Genomic DNA, 15,823 nt, shown 5'->3' on the forward strand with positions numbered 1-15,823 from the left:
TGTTTTTGTGCCAGTACCATACTGTCTTGATTACTGTAACTTTGTTGTATAGTGTGAAGTCCAGGAGCCTGATTCCTCCAGCTCCATTTTTCTTTCTCCAGATTGCTTTGACTATTTGGGGTCTTTTGTGTTTCCATACAAATTGTGAAATTTTTTGTTCCAGTTCTGTGAAAAAAGCCATTGGTAGTTTGATAGGGATTGAATTGAATCTGTAGATTGCTTATGGTAGTATAGTCATTTTCACAATGTTGATTCTTCCAATCCAAGAACATGGTATATCTCTCCATCTGTATCATCTTTACTTTCTTTCATCAGTGTCTTATAGTTTTCTGCATACAGGTCTTTTGTCTCCTTAGGTAGGTTTATTCCTAGGTATTTTATTCTCCTTGTTGCAGTGGTAAATGTGAGTGTTTCCTTAACTTATCTTTCAGATTTTTCATCATTAGTGTATAGGAATGCAAGAGACTTCTGTGCCTTAATTTTGCATCCTGCTACTTTGCCAAATTCATTGATTACTTCTAATAGTTTTCTGGTAGCATCTTTAGGATTCTCTATATATAGCATCATGTCATCTGTAAACAGCAACAGCTTAACTTCTTCTTTTCCTATTTGGATTCCTTTTATTTCTTTTTCTTCTCTGATTTCCATGCTTAGGACTTTCAAAACTATGTTGAATAAGAGTGGTGAGAGTGGACATCCTTGTCTTGTTCCTGAACTTAGAACAATGCTTTAAGTTTTTTACCATTGAGAATGATGTTTGCTGTGGGTTTGTCGTATATGGCCTTTATGATGTTGAAATAGGTTCCCTCTATGCCCACTTTCTGGAGAGTTTTTATCATAAATGGGTGTTGAATTTTGTCAAAAGCTTTTTCTGCATCTACTGAGATGATCGTATGGTTTTTATTTTTCAATTTGTTAATATGGTGTATCACACTGATTGATTTGCATATATTGAAGAAACCTTACATCTCTGGGATAAATCCCACTTGATCATGGTGTATGATCCGTTTAATATGTTGTTGGATTCTGTTTGCTACTATTTTGTTGAGGAATTTTGCACCTATATTCATCAGTGATATTGGTCTGTAACTTTCTTTTTTTTGTAGTATCTTTGTCTGGTTTTGGTATCAGGGTGATGGGGGCCTCATAGAATGAAATTGGGAGTTTTCCTTCCTCTGCAATGTTTCGGAAGAGTTTGGGAATGATGGGTGTTAACTCTTCTCTAAATGTTTGATAGAATTCACCTGTGAAACCATTGGGTCCTGGATTTTGTTCCTTGGACGATTTTTAATCACATTTTCAATTTCATTACTTGTGATTGGTCTGTTCGTATTTTCTCTTTCTTCCTGGTTTAGTCTTGGAGGGTTATACCTTTCTAAGAACTTGTCCATTTCTTCCAGGTTGTCCATTTTATTGCCATAGACTTGCTTGTAGTAGTCTCTTAAGATGCTTTGTATTTCTGCGGTGTCTGTTGTAACTTCTCCTTTTTAATTTGTAATTTTATTGATTTGAGTCCTGTCCCTCTTTTTCTTGATGAGTCTGGCTAATGGTTTATCAACATTTTTTATGTTCTCAAACAACCAGCTTTAAGTTTTATTGATCTTTGCTGTTGTTTTCTTTGTTTCTATTTCATTTATTTCTGCTCTGATCTTTATGATTTCTTTCCTTCTGCTATCTTTGGGTTTTGTTTGTTCTTCTTTCTCTAGTTCCTTTAGATGTAACCTTAGATTGTTTATTTGAGATTTTTCTTTTTTCTTGAGGTAGGCTTGTATAGCCATAAACTTCTCTCTTAGAACTGCTTTTGTTGCATCTCAAAAGTTTTGGATCATTGTGTTTTCATTGTCATTTTTCTCTAGGTGTTTTTTGACTTCCTCTTTGATTTCTTCAGTGATCTCTTGGTTATTTAGTAACGTATTGTTTGGCCTCCATGTGTTTCTGTGTTTTACGTTTTTTTCCCTGTAATTGATTCCTAATCTCATAGCGTTGTGGTTAGAAAAGATGCTTGATATGATTTCATTTTTCTTAAATTTACTGAGGCTTGATTTGTGACCCAAGATGTGATCAATCCTGTAGAATGTTCCATGCGCACTTGAGAAGAAAGTGTAATCTGCTGTTTTTGGATCAAATGTCATATAAATATCAATTAAATATATCTGGTCTATTGTGTCATTTAAAGCTTGTATTTCCTTATTAATTTTCTGTCTGGATGATCTCTCCATTGGTGTAAGTGAATTGTTAAAGTCCCCCACTATTATTGTGTTACTGTCGATTTCCTCTTGTATAGCTGTTAGCAGTTGCCTTATGTATTGAGGTGCTCCGATGTTGGATGCATGTATATTTATAATTGTTATATCTTCTTCTTGGATTGATCCCTTGATCATTACATAGTGTCCTTCCTTGTCTCTTGTAACATTCTTTATTTTAAAGTCTATTTTATCTGATATGAGTATTGCTACTCCAGCTTTCTTTTGATTTCCATTTGTGTAGAATATCTTCTTCCATCCCATCACTTTCAGTCTGTGTGTGTCCCTAGGTCTGAAGTGGGTCTCTTGTAGACAGCATATATATGGGTCATTCAGCCAGTCTGTGTCTTTTGGTTGGAGCATTTAATCCATTTACATTTAAGGTAATTATCGATATGTATGTTCCTATTACCATTTTCTTAGTGGTTTGGGGTTTGTTGTTGTAGATCTTTGTAGATCTTTTCCTTCTCTTGTGTTTCCTACCTTCAGAAGTTCCTTTAGTATTTGTTGTAAAGCTGGTTTGGTGGTGCTGAATGCTCTTAATTTTTGCCTGTCTGTAAATGTTTTAATTTTTCCGTCATATCTGAATGAGATCCTTGCTGGGTAGAGTAATCTTGGTTGTAGTTTTTTCCCCTTCTTCACTTTAAATATGTCCTGCCCCTCCCTTCTGGCCTGTAGAGTTTCTGCTGAAAGATCAGCTGTTAACCTTATGGGGATTCCCTTGTATGTTATTTGTTGCTTTTCCCTTGCTGCTTTTAATATTTTTTCTTTGTATTTAATTTTTGACAGTTTTGTTAATATGTGTCTTGCATGTTTCTCCTTGGATTTATCCTGTTGGGACTCCCTGTGCTTCCTGGACTTGATTAACTATTTCCTTTCCCGTATTAGGGAAGTTTTCAACTGTAATCTCTTCAAATATTTTCTCAGTCCCTTTCTTTTTCTCTTCTTCTTCTGCGACCCCTTTAAATTGAATGTTCATGGGTTTAATGTTGTCCCTGAGGTCTCTGAGACTGTCCTCAATTCTTTCATTTTTTTTTCCTTTATTCTGCTCTGCAGTAGTTATTTTCACTATTTTATCTTCCAGGTCACTTATCTGTTCTTCTCTGTCAGTTATTCTGCTATTGATCCCTTCTAGAGAATTTTTAATTTCATTTATTGTGTTGTTCATCACTGTTTGCTCTTTAGTTCTTCTAGGTCCTTGTTAAACTTTTCTTGTATTTTCTCCATTCTATTTCCAAGATTTTGGATCATCTTTACTATCATTACTCTGAATTCTTTCTCAGGCAGACTGCCTATTTTCTCTTCATTTGTTTGCTCTGGTGGGTTTTTACCTTGCTTCTTCAGCTGCTGTGTGTTTCTCTGTCTTCTCATTTTGCTTAACTTACTGTGTTTGGGGTCTCCTTTTCACAGGCTGGAGGTTCATAGTTCCCATTGTTTTTGGTGTCTTCCCCCAGTGGCTAAGGTTGGTTCTTTGGGTTGTGTAGGCTTCCTGGTGGAGGGGACTAGTGCCTATGTTCTGGTGGATGAGGCTGGATCTTGTCTTTCTGGTGGGCAGGACCACGTCTGGTGGTGTGTTTTGGAGTGTCTGTGACCTTGTTATGATTTTAGGCAGTCTCTCTGCTAATGGGTGGGGTTGTGTTCCTATCTTACTGGTTGTTTGGTTAGGGTGTCCAGCACTGTAGCTTGCTGGTTGTTGAGTGGAGCTGGGTCTTAGCATTGAGACGGAGATCTCTGGGAGAGCTTTCGCTGTTTGATGTTACATGGAGTCAGGAGGTTTCTGGTGGACCAATGTCCTGAACTCGGTTCTCCCACCTCAGAGGCACAGGCCTGACACCTGGGCAGAGCACCAAGACCCTGTCAGCCACCGGACTCAGAGAAAAGGGAGCAAAAAAGAAAGAAAGAAAGAAAATAAATAAATAAAATAAAATGAAGTTATTAAAATAAAAAATCATTATTAAAAAGTAATTAATAAAAGAAAGTAAAAAGAGAGCAATGAAACCAAAAATGAAATCCACCAATGATACAAGTGCTAAAAACTATACTAAACAAACAAACAAACAAAAAATAGACAGACAGAATCCTAGGACAAATGGTAAAATCAAAGCTATACCGACAAAAGCACAAAGAAGCATACATATACACACTCACAAAAAGAGAAGGAAAATAAATATTATATCTATATATTAAAAAAAAGGAGGAAGAGAGCAACCAAATCAATAAACAAATCTACCAATGATAATATGCTCTAAGTACTAAACTAACATAGACATAAAACCAGAAACAAATTAGATGCAGAAAGAAAACCCCAAGTCTGCAGTTGCTCCCAAAGTCCACCACCTCAATTTTGGGATGATTCGTTATCTATTCAGGTATTCCACAGATGCAGGTACATCAAGTTGATTGTGGAGATTTAATCTGCTGCTCCTGAGGCTGCTGGGAGATATTTCCCTTTCTCTTCTTTGTTCTCACAGCTCCTGGGGTTCAGCTTTGGATTTGGCCCTGCCTCTGCATGTAGGTCACCTGAGGGCATCTGTTCTTTGCTCAGACAGGACGGGGTTAAAGTAGCAGCTGATTAGGGGGCTGTGGCTCACTCAGGTCAGAGGGAGGGAGGGGTATGGAATGCAGACCAGGTAACGTTGCACCAGCCTGAGGCTCGCTGCGTGTTCTCCTGGTGAAGTTGTCCCTGGATCACGGGACCCTGGTGGTGGTGGGCTGCACAGGCTTCCGGGAGGGGAGATATAGATAGTGACCTGGGCTGGCACACAGGCTTCTTGGTGGCAGCAGCAGCAGCCTTAGCGTCTCATGCCCGTTTCTGGGGTCCACGCTGATAGCCGTGGCTTGCGCCTGTCTCTGGAGCTCATTTAGGCGGTGCTCTGAATCCCGTCTCCTCACGCACCCTGAAACAATGGTCTCCTACCTCTTAGGCAGGTCCAGACCTTTTCCCGGACTCTCTCCCGGCTAGCCATGGTGCACTAGCCCCCTTCAGGCTGTGTTCACGCCGCCAACCCCAGTCCTCTCCCTGGGATCCAACCGAAGCCCGAGCCTCAGCTCCCAACCCCGCCCGCCCCGGCGGGTGAGCAGACAAGCCTCTCGGGCTGGTGAGTGCTGGTCGGCACTGATCCTCTGTGCGGGAATCTCTCCGCTGTGCCCTCTGCACCCCTGTGGCTGTGCTCTCCTCTGTGGCTCCGAAGCTTTCCCCCTCTGCCACCCACAGTCTCCACCGGCAAAGGGGCTTCTGGTGTGTGGAAACGTTTCCTCCTTTCCTCCTTCACGGCTCCCTCCCACTGGTGCAGGTCCTGTCCCTATTCTCTTGTCTCTGTTGTTTCTTTCTTATTTTGCCCTACCCAGGTACGTAGGGAGTTTCTTGCCTTTTGGGAGGTCTGAGGTCTTCTGCCAGCGTTCAGTAGGTGTTCTGTAGGAGCTGTTCCACGTGTAGACGTATTTCTGATGTATTTGTTGGGAGGAAGGTGATCTCCACGTCTTACTCTTTCTCCATCTTGAAGGTCTCCTCTCCATCACCAACCATTTTGATAGAACTTTCTGGGTGGCTTCCGCCTTAGCATCCAAGAATTCGAGGACCGAAGTATAATCATTTGCTTCTTCTTTTCAGACGGTTTTGAGACAGCTGTGCCATCAAATAGCCAGACAGTCTCAGAACCTGGAAAAAACGTCACACTCACCTGCCAGCCTCGAGCGAAATGGCTGTTACAAGAAGTTACATGGGAGAAGATCCAGCCCCATCAGATTGACCTCTTAACTAGCTGCAACTTGTCCCAAGGAAGAAGTTACACTTCAAAGTACCCAAGACAGATACTGAGCAACTGCACCCAGGGAATGAGGAGGGCCTTCATCACCATGCCCCACATTAGGACCTCTGACTCAGGACTCTACCGCTGTGGCTTCAAAGCCAGCACAGGAGAAACTGAAACCTTCATGACGAAACTGATCGTAACTGATGGTGAGTAGGTGACAGATGCCTTAATGTGTCAAAAATGGAAAAAGCCAGCCACTGTGGATTGGTTTATTTTGTCCTTTTCATGACTTTATTATTCAAAATATCTTTAATGATTGAATTTTGTAAGTTGTCAGTTAACGAATATTAGTGTTTATCTTGCTAATCCATCAATCACAGATTTAACAATAACAGATGTTTCCCATTTTTTTGATCTGCCACTTTCCTAAAATTAAAAAGAAAGATTCAGTCAGTCTGAAAACTACATGGTATCAACAGCCTATAAGTTTCAGCTGTATAATTTCTTTTTTTTCAGCTGTATAATTTTTAGTTTTCCAATTACTTTAAAACTTTTTGATGGTGGTAACTAGGTTTTATAATCCTCGTGTATCCTCAGTAATAATAAGGTGTTAGATTGGTATTTGCTGAATCAGTGTTGAGTGAAGGGTAATAAATGTTTAATAGTGTGGTTGCTACTTTGTCAGATCAGAGCTTTGGTTCCCTCAGTTTTCTCCAGAGCTGGGAGCAGGAACAGACGGGCCTTGAAGCTTTGAAACTGACCTTCAGGGCCTCTCACCTGAGCTGGCTCCTTCCAAGGCCCGGTTCTTACTTTGTATTAGTTATTTGTCTCCCGTGTCATGATGAAGCCCTAAATTGTGTAAGCTTCAGGCTCCACAAAACCTGTGTGAGTGTAAGGAAAAGTGGTATTTCAGCGACTGATGGGCAGATACAGAGAGGCCTGTGTAGACCCGCATTCCAGCTGAGTGGGAGGAAGCCTGTCTCAGACTGCTAGCTCTGCTTCCAGGCAAGTTTTCTCACTGCAGAGGGACCTGTCAGAGAAAATAATCTATATTTACTGATGACAGAAATTTTATTTCACTTTACTCTCACCCTCTTCTTCCCTCCCTCTTTTCCTTCCTCCCTTCCTTCCATCCTTCCGTCTATCCATCTACCCATCCATCCATCTTTCCTTCTGCCTTTCTTCTATATGCTTCTAGCCAACTCATGTGCCTTGGCCTGTGTGTAGACTTTTAGAGCCAAGGCTTCCTAGGATGTGGCTGCCCGTTCATAGACTCTGCTTATACCGCAGGCTGAGATTCCCTCCTGCATCAGGAAGGAAGAAGAGGAGGTTTTGTATGCAGAGCAGCCTCCACTGCTGCCACTGTAGCAGCTGTGTGTGCTAAGGAGGCCCTTTGCCAGAGGTTAGCAGCTTTTGTACATAGTCACCTCTCACAGCATCAAAGCTTTCTCTACTCCTCTTGATGACAGAGGGAGCTTAGAACTTGATGAAAAAGAGGGTTGATGGAATATTGGGGGAGAAATATTAAGAGGTTCTTCATGTTGACTCCATTCCTTCAGACACATCGAGAAAATATTTCTCACCTTTAAAAAAAAATACTCTTGCATTATAGAAGTGTTTTTAAAACCTGGCAGGAAAAAAAGAGAGAATAAAGGTAGTCGCTAATCTTCTCTCAGAGACCAAGGCAAGAAAAAGTTCTATTCAGAAAATGTCATAAAGAACCGTCCATTATATGTTGAAAAAGTTATTAAAAACACCTTAAATCATAGAGAAAATGGATTCTTGGAAGTATAATTATTTAGCTCTTACTAATTAATAAAAATGTCTTTCAGTTACCCAAACATGGCTAAGTTCCTTGCAAAGCTGTTTCTCTTCCTTGTACATAAGCTATAAACAGTATCCAAAATGAAGGTGACAGTGTAATGGTCAGCATTCTTAGTGTTCAAGTGTTTTGAATTCTTGAAAAATGGCTTTTTGACATTCAACTGACAGGTTGAAAGAATATCAACTCGGCCCATTAGTAAAAAGTTATATTTGATAGAAGATGACAGCTGTTTACTGTATGTTTTGGTTTAATTCTTTTTTAAAATAATTATAAGTAAAGATTGAAGATAAAAAATCAGATGGAAAGCAAAAATAGATCACTTGTGTTTCCCTGATGTGATTCGATTATTTCAAGTCCTGAAGCTGTTTGGTCAAAAATCAATGTAGGGATTAAAGCAGAGAGACAGGTGTAAGATGTAGAGCTGATTTAATTTATTTCAACTATCAAGGGAAAGGTGATTGTGACACAGATTTTATAAACCGCTGTGCATCCTTTTGTTAGCTCCCATCAACTTCTTTTACGGGATCCAAAAGCAAGATTTTCAGGACTATCGTATTCTACACACACGCACGTGTGCGCACACACACACACACACACACACACACATTCTTCCCCTGATTTTGCCTGCCTGTGTTCATCTTCAGACAAGTACCAGGTACTGAGAGGCCACTGAAAAGATGATACGATGTCAACCAATACATCGTATATCCAGGCCTTGACTTATTTTGAACAGAGGGAGAAAGTGGCAGAAGCATGAGTTGAACACAAATTTACTATTGACTTTCTTTGCTGAATGAAAAGAAATACTTGACTCCCCCTGTTTGCACTCAAGACCTGGGAAGTAGTGTAAAATGGTTCCAGACTGAGTTTTCTGAATTTGAAGGTTGTCTAGACCGCAGGGGCCAGGAACAGGGGAAAAAAATGCATGCATACTGACAGTGACCAAAATTATTTTTGGCCCTTAATATCCTCTGGATTTTCATTACTTATGAGAAAAGTATTTTAAGTTCTACCAAAATAATTTGTGAAGTCTTTTAATATTAATTTAATGATGTGCAAACTACAATTGTTCAACTGAGTTTATTAATTATAAAAATAATGAGGATCAGAGAAATGAAATCAGTCCCTCAGAAAGTTTCTGGAGAAGACTAGTTTTTAACTATATTAAGAAGTATAGGGCTTCCCTGGTGGCGCAGTGGTTGAGAGTCCGCCTGCTGATGCAGGGGACACAGGTTCATGCCCCAGTCTGGGAAGATTCCACATACTGCGGAGCGGCTGGGCCCATGAGCCATGGCCGCTGAGCCTGCGCGTCCAGAGCCTGTGCTCCGCAACGGGAGAGGCCACAACAGTGAGAGGCCCGCGTACCGCAAAAAAAAAAAAAAAGAAGTATAGTTACTCATGTCTTTCCCCAATCATCTTCCACCAACGAGGCCACTCATCTGAACCATCAAGTTTCAAATACAGCTTTGATGATCAGAGCAGAGCAAAGGGAAAAAACAGAGTCCGGGGATGTAAACAGTAAGCACGGGGTGGGGCAGGGGAGTTGTGCATGGGTGATTGCACTCAAATGACTAGGTTGGTACAGAGATTCTGAGTTATGGATTAATATAGAAGGAGGTAGGCTCAATTAAGTGATAACTTGGTGAAATACTAGATCTCATGTAAGAGCAATGAAAGCCACTATCAGTTCTTGATCAAAGATGGCACAAAGTAGTATTTAAGGAAGTAAGTCAAATAGTAGAAAAAGAAATTTGAGGCAGAGGAAATTAGCTAAGAGTCAGTTGCAATAATCAGTACATGAATGACTGAGCTCTCAAACTAGGCTACCACTGTCACATACTGGGTCTTTGGGCCACAAAAAAGGAGCCCACTTCAGGTAGACAAATGACAAGTGGCAGATAAATTAGAAAAAAGGTGCCCCTTCCTCCACACTGATGCAGACCCAAGCGGATGCACAGGCTTGTGATGGGCCACAGGTCCCCTACCCACTTGGCTGGGCACACAGGTGGCCTGGAGAAGGGGTAGGTGTCGTTGGTCAGATTGGAATGTCAGCTTGTGCTTGTCACCAATGCCACGTTCCTACTTTCTCCTATTCCCAACCAACTTACTAATTTTCACCACAGTTACCTCCTTTCCTTTAGGGTTTCAGTCTGATCTTTTCACATTAGCTCAAACTGCTTCCCTGACATCGAACCATCAAGCATCTTGAATTTCTCAAATTTTTATAACTAGGAAACTGATACCCTTGAGTCATTTAATAACTGCGCCTATTTGCAATGGTCCTGACTCTTATATTAGAAATTACTTGAGATTAAGGATTATGACATCTCTGCTTAGAGCTGTCAATATATCTTTCCAGAATGTGCTTAGTAAGTGTTCTTGACCGATTCTGTGTATGTTCATATTTCTGTATGTTCTAGTAGGGACTGTGTCCATTTTATTTCCCAGTTTTCTAGCTGGATTATTTCTAGATTTTCTTCATCAACACAACATTTGAGGTTTAGTGATTGCTGATCAAAGAAACCTGAACTCTCAGAAAATCCACCGCAGTGTTTGGGGAGAAAATTTTCATGAACTTTGTTCACATATGTATCTTTCGAAAAGGTGATTTCCTTTTTTTAGTTCTCTTGTTTTGCATATTCTATATAAATGGTGTATAATTGCTAGTCAGTAGACGTGGAGGATGGAAATTATAAATGGAGATTGCAGAAGTTTTCACTAGGAAATCATGGGGCCACAACCAAGAGAATCTTCCCATATCTTTCTTCTGTCAGGTATGGGGTCGACCAAGGGGTAACATTGAGGAATAGATGCTATAGGTTCTAAATCTTGCCTGTGCTGGCTTGGTAGAGATTACTGCCTCTGGACTCTGTGCTCCTGAGTTAGACCATGAGAATATTATGGAGGAGAAATAAACTTCATTTCTTTCTTTGGCCTTAGTTTCTGCTAAAATTCACTCATTTTTCTCCCAGGTGATTTGGATTCCTAAACAGTTTGAAGTTGTTGACAAAATGTATATTTTTAGGGATTTATTAATCCAGAACCTTCTGTCCCACTCCTCTGAATTTATAATAGATGCAACTATTGTAGGCATGGCAGTTTTCTGAGCTGGTATGTGCTGGGCTGCCAGATACGTACATTTCCATGACCCGGTGTGATGAACCTCAGCCTTTTATCATCTCTTCCTACATAGAAAATAATGTCCATGACAGTTAATTTATATGATAGAACCGTAGGACCGGAATCCCAGAGCACTGGTGTCACTGCCTGGAGGCTCAAATAGCCTCTACCGATACGGATCAAGTACAATTTTTAGCCCAATTTAGTTATGTTATTAAAATTCTGGATGATAACTGGGTATCCAGATGAAACATACTGTTTCCAACATCACAAGTGAGTTGATTGCTCAATCAGGGCCTATTATGTCGTTGTAGTTTTACGGTTGCCTCTGCCCACATCAGTTCTTTTATGAGACATCTAATTAAAAAAAAAAAAGCAAGCAGTCAGTCATTCCGTTTGTTTTGTGAGCCCACATGTTGATTTATTCATCTTTCCTAAGGCACACAATCCTGGAATGTTTGCCTGCAGTCATTGTTTATACGTTACCATATTTGTGTAGATAAACAAGGTATTGGATTGACAAGTTATTAACAGAGAGAAGGAAATGTTGAAAATCTAATGTTAAGTGGATTTGATGGTGCTCTTACATAAGGAACATTGATGAATGTGTATTGCTATCACTACTATAAACAAAGTACGTTAGTGGTATTAGAAAGCAGCTAATCCAAGGAACTACTTTTCTTCAAGTAGATCTTTCTCCTCAGCCCGAATTTCAAGTAATTTTCATGACACTTTCCTCTCCTTAGGAACTTAGAGTACAGGTAGGAATTCAAATTCAGAAAAATGTACTGATTTTCTTCCCACTTAAAATCCATGACCACACTTGTGTGAGAGACCTGCCTAATGACTCCAAAGGCAAAATAGCCCTTTGGACTCCTTTGTCGTGTGTGTGCTTTTTTATTTTAAAGCATCTGGGAATTGTTAACAGCTTGTACTTGTCTCTGAGAGCCTTATTAGAAACTGAACGTAGATGACTGTGTGAAGTTTTCCCCAAAGGCAAGTAGAAAATTACTTAAAATTTAAAAAAAAATTAGTTCTTCATATAAGATTAATGGCATTTCATTCTTAATAGCAATTCTAGCTTTAAGTATTGCAATTCAATTAGTCAGACAACTACTTCCAACTTCAACTGAGGTATTTCAAACAGGTACTGACCTGACCCTTGACAAATATTCAAAGGTGACCTAGTAGGTTTGCAGAGGGCTATGTTATTTAAAAGAACAAGAAATGAAGAATAAACACGGATCTGTCATTTGTAGAGATACATCTTTGAACCCCCATTTGTATCTTAAAGTTATTTACACTGAAATGATTCAGGGGTTTTTAAGAATTATTTATTTAACAGAGGAGTATGCTTGGATAATTTAATAAAATAAATATTTTGTAATTCTCATTGGTCACTCTAAACTTCATTTCCAGAGTTAATTTGATGTATTTCACTTTGCCTAAAACTCAAAAATAACTATGATGTTCATAATCTTTTAAGTATAAGAGTAGTGTTTTATTTAATTAACCCACAGGAAGAGATTCTTCCTGTCATGGATGTAAGGTTGAACTGTTTAAAGCTCTCCACTGTACTGGTGAGGAGAAACGGCTTTAGCTAAGGTGAACAGTGAGTGAAATGAAAAATCCTTATCAACACAGTGATAGACACGGGCAAGTAAAGAGTAAATATTGAGATGAGAAACTACGTTAACAAAGGATGGGATATTTTCTGTGGCTTCAAATCAAAGAAGCTCAAGGACATGATGGATGTGCAAATGACCCCCAAATTGGGGCCACATAAGAGGTGACTTTACAAATATAAAAAAATACAGGCTTGCAAAGTATAACCATTATTCTGATTTTTTCATGTTTTATATAGGTAGAGCACTGAGATAAATTCTTCACTCTTTTAATTTGTATGTGTATATACACAAATTTTGTGAATTAAGATTACTGTGAATATTGTTAGGTGGGACAATCTGCCATATGGTAAACATTCAGTAAATACATGTGCTTGTGGGCAATTTTACACTCACAAGAAACACGCAAATCCCACTTTAATCAAAACAGGTTGCTTTGCTTTTATGCTGGCTACCGTCTCCTCTTCCTGGTCTAATAAGTGAAGATATCAGCTTTGAAATCCAATCGTGCAATTCCTTTTTTGTAATCACTGGCTATTTTAAAAGTGGAGAGATCAGATGGATAATTAAACTCTAGAGCATAAAGCTGCAGGTTTTGCAATTATTACCAGAGCGCTTATTTCTTATAGCCAGGCATGGCATTAGGTTTCACATGTTTTGTAGAGCACTTAGTAAACACTTTTTTAATTAAAATGTCTTAAGTTGGATAGACTATTTGGAGGTAAATATTCAGCCCAAAGCTTGCTGTCTGTTTCGTATTCTGAAAATATCTGTATGACATTTATAGCACATTTATATATAGGCCTTTATAAATGCCATATAGTTTGCAGTCTAAAGTTTTCTAAGGACCCAAGGGAAAAGTTATAGATAGCAGTTATAAGAACTAAGTGTCACAGGGCTTTGTCTTGGCCACTATATGACAAACTCACACACTATGCTTATGTTTGTGCCAGTCACTCTAAGAATCTACTGGTAATTACTCAGTTGTCACAACAGCTCTATTATTATCTACATTTTATGGATGAGGAAAGTGAGGCATGGAGAGGTTAAGTGAGGCATGAAGACTTATCCAAGGCTTCACAGCTAGTAGGGAGAGGGGCTGGGATTCAAAGCCATGCAGACTGGCTTCAGGGTTCTTTTTCTTAACTGTGGCACTATATTGCTTCTCCAAGTGGAAGGAAAATATCATTACTGCCGTCAACAGCAACATCACAAGGGAAGCTGGCTACTGTGGAGTTCCACAGCCTTGCGTCCATCCTTTTAGGAGGTTCATAGGTGCAATGGGTTACCTACCGAACCAGCACACAGAGCATCTGTAGGCAAAGGAGCGGGAGTTTGATCACCCGCTAGTTTCTTCCAGCTCCACCTGCTGAGGTCGCCCCAGGTGCTGTGTCTGTGGGTTCCCCACTGACTCGTCCCCTTTTCTGGGGTTTGCAGGTATCCTGAAGTCACGTGAAGGAGGATGTTCACACAGTCACATGAGGCACAAGCAAAATCAGGTAGTAGGTGTTAGGGTCTGGAGGGGAGTGCTGGTTGCTGGTAAGTCATGTCCACACCAGGCACAGGCTAGGGCAACCTTAGGAGTAGCCTCCAGGCAAAGGCGAATTAAGGTCCTTGCTGGAGAGAACCGGTGAGAGCTCAGCTCTCACGTGACTCATTGGCTTTGCCAACACCTGCCCCCAAGGTCTTCACCAGACCCGCCCAGCAGAATCTCCCTGTGGGTAAGCTTGCTCCCTTGAGCAACTGCCCTGAAACCGGCTCAGAGTTCCCGAACACGCCCTCCTTCCGCCTTAAGTCCCTCCTCCTTCCTCTCGAATCCGGCTCTGCCTCCAGTTCTCGTAGTTGACTAATGACCATTGGACACAGAGCTGCAGTTATTAGCCATCAGAGTAAGGACAGCAAGGACTTGGCCTTCACAATCTACCACGAAAAAACAGAAGTCTATTTTCTATATTAAATATCCTGAAGAGTTATATTCTCTCCCATTTATGGACCTTTATCTTGAACAGCTAAATAAATAAATAATTTAAATGGTATGTTAGGCCTACTTATGTTTTATTGCATGGGTAAAATGTTCATCTTGATTTTAGTGGAACATTTGAAAAATTTCCCATTATATCCTCATGGATAAGCATGATAGTGACACTGTAATGTAGAGTTACACTTGGTTAAACAACAGTAATAACAACAATGTGTTGGGGAATTAGAATGGGAAACAAAATCTCCTCCCTACCCAGAAAACTGCTCCACCAAGGAAGAAGGGAAAGAAAACAATTTTATTGTTGAATAAGCATGAAACCAGAATTGTGATACGCATCACAGGCAGTCCACTAAGACACTGCAAAGACAGAAGGAAATCTTAACCTTTTGTAAAGCCTGGCAGATACAACCCATTATATGCATGTTCTCAAGGTAAACAGTAACTAGTCCTCAAGTAGGAGGACTTGATAGCATCATTTGTCACACACAGCTCATCCTAAATTCACCTGGTATGACCATCTATGTTAGCTAATTGGCTTCATCCAAAGGAAAAATGAGCTTCTTACATCTTTACGCCAGGAGGTAGTTTTGCACCTCGGAGCAAGGTGCCTTTGGAAGTTAGGCTTCTACCTTCCCACAGAATTGGAAGACACGGGCTCTCTCTTCTTTGATGATTACATTCCAAAGATATGGCTTTGATTTATTACAGCAAAAGGATACAAAGCAAAATCAGCAAAGGGAAAAGATGCATGCGGCAAAGTCAGAAGGACTAATTCCCAGAAGGAAAGCAGGTGTTTAGCATAAACCACATTGTTTGTATCAACAGTTTAGACTCAATAAACCACCCTAACAGTTAAGAAATGGTGAGAACACTCTCCAAATCCAAGTTCCCACACACTAGCCAGGAGCCAACCTTGTAAGCAGGCCTTTCTAAGGCCAGCAGTCTTCGGGCTGCTACATTAACTCTTTTCTGCACACTGATTCACCACAGAAGTGAGTAGGAAGTGTGCAGACCTTGACATTCTGACTTGTGATGCATAAATTACAATCTCCTTTAATAAATAATATCTCTTTATGAAAATGGAGAAATATTTTAAGAAACAGAACGTAAGACTAAGGAATACTTGGGTAGAAAGGTGAGACATCTAATATGATGGAGTCAGCCTTGAAAATTTTCTCAACAAATTACCAAATCAGAACGTTCACCATCCTTGTGCCACATATGCTGACATGGGTACCCTTACCGTACTTCAGTCGCTGTAGAGCACTATGGCCCAG

At 40.1% G+C, this 15,823-nt stretch overlaps 1 protein-coding gene across 3 annotated transcripts in view; it reads left to right on the forward strand.

Moving 5' to 3' along the window:
- The window catches only part of CD226 (CD226 molecule), a 104,234-nt gene that overhangs the window by 69,887 nt on the left and 18,524 nt on the right, over nt 1–15,823 (forward strand). For all 3 annotated transcript variants that reach the window (XM_033406086.2, XM_004280000.3, XM_033406085.2), the window contains exon 4: nt 5,854–6,201. In XM_033406086.2, coding sequence (XP_033261977.1) covers nt 5,854–6,201 — 348 coding nt within the window. The remainder of the gene's footprint in view (nt 1–5,853; nt 6,202–15,823) is intronic.

The sequence above is a fragment of the Orcinus orca genome, chromosome 15, assembly GCF_937001465.1.
Source record: "Orcinus orca chromosome 15, mOrcOrc1.1, whole genome shotgun sequence".
NCBI classification, from domain to species: Eukaryota; Metazoa; Chordata; class Mammalia; order Artiodactyla; family Delphinidae; genus Orcinus; species Orcinus orca.